General features: G+C 48.0%; 1 protein-coding gene and 2 non-coding genes across 3 annotated transcripts in view; 1 reads left to right on the forward strand and 2 right to left on the reverse strand.

Moving 5' to 3' along the window:
- Positions 1-518: 518 nt before the first annotated feature.
- TRNAE-UUC (transfer RNA glutamic acid (anticodon UUC)) lies at positions 519-590 on the reverse strand. The gene has a single exon. It is a non-coding gene; the product is annotated as a tRNA-Glu (tRNA).
- Positions 591-2,770: 2,180 nt separating this feature from the next.
- On the reverse strand, positions 2,771-2,842 carry TRNAE-UUC (transfer RNA glutamic acid (anticodon UUC)). The gene has a single exon. It is a non-coding gene; the product is annotated as a tRNA-Glu (tRNA).
- WBP4 (WW domain binding protein 4) overlaps positions 2,837-9,457 on the forward strand; it is a 31,636-nt gene continuing 25,015 nt past the window's right edge. Inside the window, exons 1-5 of the mRNA XM_007468622.1 lie at positions 2,837-3,064; positions 3,528-3,868; positions 4,678-4,750; positions 7,175-7,237; positions 7,327-7,450. Coding sequence (XP_007468684.1) covers positions 2,837-3,064; positions 3,528-3,868; positions 4,678-4,750; positions 7,175-7,237; positions 7,327-7,450 — 829 coding nt within the window. The remainder of the gene's footprint in view (positions 3,065-3,527; positions 3,869-4,677; positions 4,751-7,174; positions 7,238-7,326; positions 7,451-9,457) is intronic.

A 9,457-nucleotide genomic window follows, 5' to 3' on the forward strand; every position in this document is an offset into this window, starting at 1 on the left:
CGGGGGTGTTTCTAGTCAACACCCGGCCGAGACAACGGGGCTCAAAGCCGGGCGCGGGCTCCCGGGCGCCGAGGGCAGGGGGCAACACGCCCCGCTTCGCTTGGGACCGTCAGAAGGGGCCGGCCGAGGAGGAGGGTGTGGGCCCGAGGGGGGCACTGGGGACAGATAAGGCGAGGCCAGAGTTAATCATCACCTCCCGAGCGCTTGGAAAGGGACGGCCGGGGGCCGGAGGGGCGGGAGGGCGGCCCCGGGGAAAGTGAAACTCCTTCCCCGCCGCTCAGCCCCGCCAGCCTCCGGCAGGAGCAGAGGAACCCTGAGTACACTCGCTCCTCCAGCCCGCCCGGCGCGGCACTCGTGTCTCCCAAAGCCGCAGCCCAGTTCACGGCATCACTAACAACTACTCTAACGCGCGTTTCCCACGAAATCACCTGGGGTAGGGGGCAGGAAAAAAGAGCCAGAGCCACTGGAAATAAAAATGAGTTAGTCCCCCCTGTCCATTTCTAAAAAGAAATACAGCATTCCCATACCGGGAGTCGAACCCGGGCCGCCTGGGTGAAAACCAGGAATCCTAACCGCTAGACCATATGGGAAGTGCTGCAAAGAGAGCTGCGGTGACTCACCTGACAAGCGCAAACGCCGCCGCTGCCCCAGATCCACCGCCCACCGCCACTCCAGCCGCCGCCACCTCTGCGCCACCCGAGCCGCTACCGCCGCTGCCCACGCGCTCGCGAGCCAGGGAACGCGCCCGACCCGAGCGCGCGGGCGTCCGGGGGCGGGGCTGGGTCGCTCCGCCGCCTCAGGAAAGTTCTGAGGCAAGGCCGAGCCAAAAGACTCTCGGCTCTGAAACCAGCTGTTTCACCTCTTTTTTTTTTTAACTCCGCCAAAGGCCCCCAGCCTACAGGTCCGGGCTGCTCTGCTGGTCAAAGTGCGTGCGGACTAGTTGGCAAAGTTGAGGGCGGCGACGTCTCTGGGAACAGCTGTTTGCGTTCGGGGCGGAGGCGGCGCGCGAGCTCCTCGGCCACGAGCCAGCGAGCCTAGAAGAAGGGTGGAGGTTCTGGATCTCAGGGAAAAAGAGAGAAGGCGGGATGACGCGGGGACGTGAGGCTTGAGCTTCCCGACCCTCAGCTCAGGTCCCGTCGCGCTTTCGCTGCTTCTCGGTGACCTCAACCCGTTTATAGCAACCCCACCTCTCCGGAGCCGGGAGTACCGCCCCTGGAGGGGGAGGGGAAGGAGAGGAAATTTCGAACGCGGATTGAGTCGTCTGGGCACCCGTAGTTGGGAACCGTGGAACACTGGTCCCGGGGAAGAAGGGAGGTGTCCGGCCTCGGAGGCTGTTGTGGGCCTCGCGGTGAGCTGGGCTCCGACTCGCCCCGCGTGGGGAACGCAAGCCTCAGCCGGGCCCGGAGCGACCCGCGGAGCGGCTGGGCCTGTCATGTGAGTCGGGTCTCCGGCTCTAAACAACGAGGTCTTGTTTCTCCGGGCGGCCCTTTCCCCCTCCGGGTCTCTCGCTCCGCCACCACCCCTCTCCCCCCGCCCTCGGCCGGGGGGCGTGACGGACGCTCCTTTAACTCGCTCGGGGCCGGCAGCGGACAGGCGGAGCCAGTTTTCTGTGCGGGGTGGGGATGCTACCCCGCAGAGCGCCCTGGGGGCCTGGAGCACGGGCTCTAGGAGGGAGGCTGGCGGCCCCTGGAGGTTGGACGGCCGCCGCAAAGCGACGGAGCGCTCCCGCCACCTACACGGTTGGGGGCCGAGAGCATCCTTCTGGTTTCTGTAGCGCTTGAACCGTGGGGTATTGTGAAATTGTAGGGTTGGGCTGCGGCCACCGCTGCCTCCTCCGCCTACTAGAAGCGGCCAGCCTTGGTTAGCCTATGAATTTAATTTTTATTTTTTGGTCTTGCCGGCCGAGAGATCCTTTGGCTTTTCTAAATCTCTCTTGCCATGAGGCTCAAGAACAAACTGTATTAACTGATAGTCTCAGAGGAACCACGGCCTCCCACCAGAGGTGTCTTATGTTTTGTTCTTTGGGTAGAAATAACTTAATTTAAAGTGAACTTTATGAGTTTCTTCATGTTTCAATTAACAGTAATCTCCAAAAATGCCAGAAAGGAATGGAAAGAATAGATAATCTTCTGCGAGATGTTCCTTATTTCTTTACACTGATGACATTAACAAATGAGGCATTTTTTTAAAAGCTATTTTGTTTAAGGGCGTTTTAAATCCGTTGCAGACTTTTTCCACTCTACTGGCAACAGAATTTCAGTTGACTGATTTCAGTCAGCTAAATAATAAAGCAGGGTAGCCGGGCGCGGGCTCCCGGGCGCCGAGGGCAGGGGGCAACACGCCCCGCTTCGCTTGGGACCGTCAGAAGGGGCCGGCCGAGGAGGAGGGTGTGGGCCCGAGGGGGGCACTGGGGACAGATAAGGCGAGGCCAGAGTTAATCATCACCTCCCGAGCGCTTGGAAAGGGACGGCCGGGGGCCGGAGGGGCGGGAGGGCGGCCCCGGGGAAAGTGAAACTCCTTCCCCGCCGCTCAGCCCCGCCAGCCTCCGGCAGGAGCAGAGGAACCCTGAGTACACTCGCTCCTCCAGCCCGCCCGGCGCGGCACTCGTGTCTCCCAAAGCCGCAGCCCAGTTCACGGCATCACTAACAACTACTCTAACGCGCGTTTCCCACGAAATCACCTGGGGTAGGGGGCAGGAAAAAAGAGCCAGAGCCACTGGAAATAAAAATGAGTTAGTCCCCCCTGTCCATTTCTAAAAAGAAATACAGCATTCCCATACCGGGAGTCGAACCCGGGCCGCCTGGGTGAAAACCAGGAATCCTAACCGCTAGACCATATGGGAAGTGCTGCAAAGAGAGCTGCGGTGACTCACCTGACAAGCGCAAACGCCGCCGCTGCCCCAGATCCACCGCCCACCGCCACTCCAGCCGCCGCCACCTCTGCGCCACCCGAGCCGCTACCGCCGCTGCCCACGCGCTCGCGAGCCAGGGAACGCGCCCGACCCGAGCGCGCGGGCGTCCGGGGGCGGGGCTGGGTCGCTCCGCCGCCTCAGGAAAGTTCTGAGGCAAGGCCGAGCCAAAAGACTCTCGGCTCTGAAACCAGCTGTTTCACCTCTTTTTTTTTTTAACTCCGCCAAAGGCCCCCAGCCTACAGGTCCGGGCTGCTCTGCTGGTCAAAGTGCGTGCGGACTAGTTGGCAAAGTTGAGGGCGGCGACGTCTCTGGGAACAGCTGTTTGCGTTCGGGGCGGAGGCGGCGCGCGAGCTCCTCGGCCACGAGCCAGCGAGCCTAGAAGAAGGGTGGAGGTTCTGGATCTCAGGGAAAAAGAGAGAAGGCGGGATGACGCGGGGACGTGAGGCTTGAGCTTCCCGACCCTCAGCTCAGGTCCCGTCGCGCTTTCGCTGCTTCTCGGTGACCTCAACCCGTTTATAGCAACCCCACCTCTCCGGAGCCGGGAGTACCGCCCCTGGAGGGGGAGGGGAAGGAGAGGAAATTTCGAACGCGGATTGAGTCGTCTGGGCACCCGTAGTTGGGAACCGTGGAACACTGGTCCCGGGGAAGAAGGGAGGTGTCCGGCCTCGGAGGCTGTTGTGGGCCTCGCGGTGAGCTGGGCTCCGACTCGCCCCGCGTGGGGAACGCAAGCCTCAGCCGGGCCCGGAGCGACCCGCGGAGCGGCTGGTCCTGTCATGTGAGTCGGGTCTCCGGCTCTAAACAACGAGGTCTTGTTTCTCCGGGCGGCCCTTTCCCCCTCCGGGTCTCTCGCTCCGCCACCACCCCTCTCCCCCCGCCCTCGGCCGGGGGGCGTGACGGACGCTCCTTTAACTCGCTCGGGGCCGGCAGCGGACAGGCGGAGCCAGTTTTCTGTGCGGGGTGGGGATGCTACCCCGCAGAGCGCCCTGGGGGCCTGGAGCACGGGCTCTAGGAGGGAGGCTGGCGGCCCCTGGAGGTTGGACGGCCGCCGCAAAGCGACGGAGCGCTCCCGCCACCTACACGGTTGGGGGCCGAGAGCATCCTTCTGGTTTCTGTAGCGCTTGAACCGTGGGGTATTGTGAAATTGTAGGGTTGGGCTGCGGCCACCGCTGCCTCCTCCGCCTACTAGAAGCGGCCAGCCTTGGTTAGCCTATGAATTTAATTTTTATTTTTTGGTCTTGCCGGCCGAGAGATCCTTTGGCTTTTCTAAATCTCTCTTGCCATGAGGCTCAAGAACAAACTGTATTAACTGATAGTCTCAGAGGAACCACGGCCTCCCACCAGAGGTGTCTTATGTTTTGTTCTTTGGGTAGAAATAACTTAATTTAAAGTGAACTTTATGAGTTTCTTCATGTTTCAATTAACAGTAATCTCCAAAAATGCCAGAAAGGAATGGAAAGAATAGATAATCTTCTGCGAGATGTTCCTTATTTCTTTACACTGATGACATTAACAAATGAGGCATTTTTTTAAAAGCTATTTTGTTTAAGGGCGTTTTAAATCCGTTGCAGACTTTTTCCACTCTACTGGCAACAGAATTTCAGTTGACTGATTTCAGTCAGCTAAATAATAAAGCAGGGTGCTGTGTGTAACAAGTCAAGATTCAGTAGCAGAGGCTTATATTTCGGCTTCTTTAAGAAGTTGTAAATCACGCAAAAATTTACCTTTTTAAATTGTAAATAAACTTAAACTTGTTTTTCCTTTTCCAGGGCAGACTACTGGAAGTCCCAACCAAAGAAATTCTGTGATTACTGCAAGTGCTGGATAGCGGACAATAGGCCTGTATGATAATTCCTCTATTAAAGATTCTCATAATATTGTATTCATGTGAAATGTTCCTTTTTTTATCTAAACTCAGAGCTTACAAAACAGTTTCATATACATTGCTCTTGATTTTTCAAAACATCGAACAATTTTTGTTGTCTTTTCATTCCTTGTAGGAAAGCTGTGAGCCTTCTTCTTTTTCATCAGCCCAAATTTGATTATGTACTAAGCCAAATTATTTCTCTGTGGCCCTTCAGTCACATTAAGGAACTGGACATTGCGTGGGTAATCGCATTAATGTTTATGAAACACCTACGTTATGATGGTGCTGTTTGTAATGTTGTCGTATACAAAGAAAAGTAAAAGCAGAAAGCCCTTAATATGTAGAAAGAAGCGACATTATTGTACTTTTTCTTGTATGTTTTCTGTTCTAGAGATAGTTAAATATGTTTGATGCAGAGCTTTATATCTCTAAATGCTTAAATTTGAAAGAACATTGTTACCTTTGTCATGGAATATGAAAATAGGAACCTTTAAGCACATTATTACTGTATGTCTTAGTCCAAATTCAGCTTTTAAGACATGAAACAAAAAGCACCATTGATTTTTGGTTTTTTCCCCATCTCATGCATGTCATACTCTATGTGCATAGTACATAAACGGTAGGGTATCTTTTAAATGTATATTCATATCCTTATTATTTGGTAGAGTGGGATGCACAGAAGAACAGTAGCCCCATCTTTAACAGTGTTATGTTTCTTTGATAGACATTTATTACTATTATCTGCAAAGAGTTTAAGGATTTTTTTCTTTTCAGTTTTGTCTTGCTTTTTTTTTGTCTTTTTGAATAGTTGCTAAAGTTCTTGACTATTTTGTTTGACTTAGCCATCCTTACAAAAAAAAAAAAGCCACAAATTTTAAAAGCTACACAAATCACTGATAGTCTCTTCCCTGGAAGTATCCAAGCAATTCAGTGTTTTTGAATGATCTAGAGCAGGGGTCCCCCACCCCCAGGCCTCTAGTGGTACTGGTCCATGGCCTGTTATGAACCGGGCTGCACAGCAGGAGGTGAGTGGCAGGCAAGCGAGTGAAGCTTCATCTGTATTTACAGCCGCTCCCCATCGCTCACATTACCGCCTGTACCAACACCACCCACCACCCACCCCAGGGAAAAACTGTCTTCCACGGTCCCTGGTGCCAAAAAGTTTGAGGACCACCGATCTAGAGTAAATAATTCCTTCTAGGATAGTCTTTCTTCATCTTCTTGAATTGCTAATATACATTGATATAACCTTTAGAAACAAAATTAATTTGGTTTTGAACAGGCCTTAAATATTCTTTGTGTAATATAACCAACTTTAGGAAACGAACATATGAAAAATAGAGGATGAATATTTGCTTTATGAAGTCACACTTTAAAGAGGAATTCACAGCAGTACTTTAGAATAATAAGCAAATGTGTTAGATAAGAATTGACTGACAAAACTTATTCTGAAAAGTTACCAGAAATTTCTTACTGCATACAACAACACATTTGTAATTTATGGAGCATTCTGGCTGTTAAATAGGTAATAGCATTCACTCACTGACTCTGTCCCCATCCATCCATTTACCATCTTTCCTCATAGGTTACCACTTTTTAAACTTTCTTGTCTTTCCGTCCATTGTTTCTATAGGCATATAGATACAGGTTCTGATTCTAGCATGCATAGAAGGTAGCGTGCTGTTTACACTGCCGTGCATCACAGTTGTTTTTTTTTAAACTGGACACCATATGCTGGAGCTCTTTCATCATCAGTATATAAGGAGCTTCTTTGTTCTCTATTGCAGCAGCCTAATTTTGACAGATAGTGCCAAATTGCCCTGCATAGAAGTTTTACATTTTGTACCATTACCACATAGTAATAGTATTTGTATACAGTTTAGGAGGAGTTTTTTAACATCTACTTTTCTCGCAATTTGGAGGAATAAGGTTCTAAGAATCATTGTTTATTCTCTGTGTCTTTTACCTAATTTGGCAAGTAGAGCAGTACAAATTCTAGAGATTCGCCGGTTTTGACATTTTATGTTGAGAGGTGTTTCTTGAAGTTAAGATTTTTTTTTCCACTCCTCCTTTGGCTTCATGTCTTGTTTGAGTCCTCTTTACAATCATATTCACTAACTTAGTCATCAAGGGTACCTTGTATATTTCTCTATTAATACGGTCATCATAGTTTATTTTAAGCACCAAAGGAAACCTAGTCAGAGAGCATAATAATAAATAATGTGTTTCAGTTCCTTAGCATCATTTGATAAAAAGGACCAATTTGCATTAGAATTATTATCTTTTCTGCCAATTGTAATTCAATTTTGTTATGTTCCATATCTTTATTTACTGTTACTTTGCTGTGAACATTATGTGTAGTTTTCCTTTGTATTTTCTTTTTTTTTTTAATCTTCAAGAGCATTGAATTTCATGAAAGAGGAAAGAATCATAAGGAAAATGTGGCAAGGAGGATCAGTGAGGTAATCTAGTTTGTTTCTTTCTTTGCCAATTTCTCTATGTAAATATCAGCCCTTTATCTAGCTTTCACTTTTGTATGTGTCTTGCGCAGATTAAACAGAAAAGCCTGGATAAGGCAAAGGAAGAAGAAAAGGCATCAAAGGAGTTTGCTGCAATGGAGGCAGCTGCCCTGAAAGCATACCAAGAGGATTTGAAAAGGCTTGGCTTAGAGTCAGGTAAAAAAGGAGCCAGCATGTTTTAAAAGTAACATCAGAGGTCATGCTAAGTGAGCTCTTATTGTTTCCATAGAGAGGTTGTACACGTGTATACTCTTAGTGCTTTGCCTGTACATCACAGCCCTATTGAGACTGTGGGACTTTTGCTTGTGCACTTTTGTTTTGCTTTTAAATCTTCATCTTTCAATACCTCCATTCACAACAACTGTGTTACTCTTGGGGTTTCCTAGTCCTCGCTCTATGGTAGGTCAGCGGTTCATTTCCAAGGCACTTGAGTTTTTATGTATTCTAATTATTTGCCTAAACGTATCTATTCATTTAAAAAATTGGCCTTGCATTATAACCCCCGTTCACTTTATCTGTATGGTCAAAACTATGAATCATGTTTATTTATATAATTGAATTATAGTGAATTAACCTTGTGTGGACAAATTAAGTGACTTTACTACTAGAAGGTAGATTTTTTTTTTACTTTTTAATTTTTTTATTGAATATATTGGACATGTATGTAACATTGTGTGTTACTTTGATACATTTATTTTAATGGGATTGCCATTGTAGCAATATTTATCATATTACATAATTATAGTATGATATCATTGTCTATATTCATTATATTGTTCATTAGACTTCTGGCTTATTTACTATTCATTACAAGTTTGTACCCTTAAACAACATCAGTCTTATCCCTCCATTCCCCCATCCCCTATTTTGCTCTGTCTTTTACAAGTTTGACTTTTTTAGATTCCACATATAGGTGATACCATACAGTATTTGTCTTTCCATATCTGGCTTATTTCACTTAGCATAATGTGCTCAGGGTTCATCCATGTTGTCGCAAATGGTACGGTATCCTCCCTTCTCATGGCTGAATTGTGTGTGTGTGTGTGTGTGTGTGTGTGTGTGTGTGTGTGACATCTTTTTTTATCCACTTATCTGTTGATGGGCATTTAGGCTGTTTCCTATCTTAGCTATGAATAACTTAGCTGTGATAATGCTGCAATAAGTATATATCACTTCATAATCCAGTCTCATTTCCTTTGGGTATATACCCAGACGTGAATTAGTGGATGGTATAGTAGACCTATTTTTTAATTTTCTGAAGAACCTCCATATTTTTTTCCTCTGTGGTTGAACCAGTTTATATTCTCACCAGCAGTGTATGAAGGCTCCCATTTTACCACATGCTCGCCAGCAAGAAGGTAGATAATTTGAGGGTGTGAGGATAACTCATTTCCAGATAAAAGGCATTATTTAAGTGGAGTATGTCTATCTTGTCACTGAATTTAGACTTTAAATTGGTAATTTTCTATAAAGCATTTCTTCCATGACAAATCCATCATCCTGAAACCAGATCTCAGTTGTTGATCTTGCATAATGGTCGCAGTAGTCAACATGGAATGGTATTCTTTACTTTCTAACAAAAACTGCTTTTGATTAACTTTTTAAGCAGAGTAACAGTTAAGTTAATTGGCGTTGCTCTCATCACATAAGAACAGTTGTGCCCAGACTTTTTTTTTTTTTTATGTGTTGGGTCTTCGTTGCTGCACACAGGCTTTCTCTGGTTGTGGCGAGTGGGGGCTACTCTTCGTTACAATGCAAGGACTTCTCATTGTGGTGGCTTCTCTTGTTGCAGAGCGTGGGCTTCAGTAGTTGCAGCATGCGGGCTCAGTAGTTGTGACACGTGGGCCCTAGAGCTCACGGGCTTCAGTAGTTGTGGCATGTGGGCTCAGTAGTTGTGGCTCATGGGCTGGAGAGCGTAGGCTCAGTAGCTGTGGCACACAGGCTTCGTTGCTTCATGGCATGTGGGATCTTCCCAGACAAGGGATCAAACCCCTCTCCCCTGCATTGGCAGGCGGATTCTTAACCACTGCACCACCGGGGAAGTCCGTGACCAGACTTTTAAAATATCCTGGACATTATTAGTTAAAAGGCGGGGGTAGTAGTATTTCTACAAGGTTAAAGCTTTATGTTCATTTTAAGGGGAAAAAGGATTGTAGGCATTCC

The sequence above is a fragment of the Lipotes vexillifer genome, unplaced genomic scaffold (genome assembly GCF_000442215.2).
Source record: "Lipotes vexillifer unplaced genomic scaffold, Lipotes_vexillifer_v1.1 scaffold479, whole genome shotgun sequence".
Taxonomy (NCBI): domain Eukaryota; kingdom Metazoa; phylum Chordata; class Mammalia; order Artiodactyla; family Lipotidae; genus Lipotes; species Lipotes vexillifer.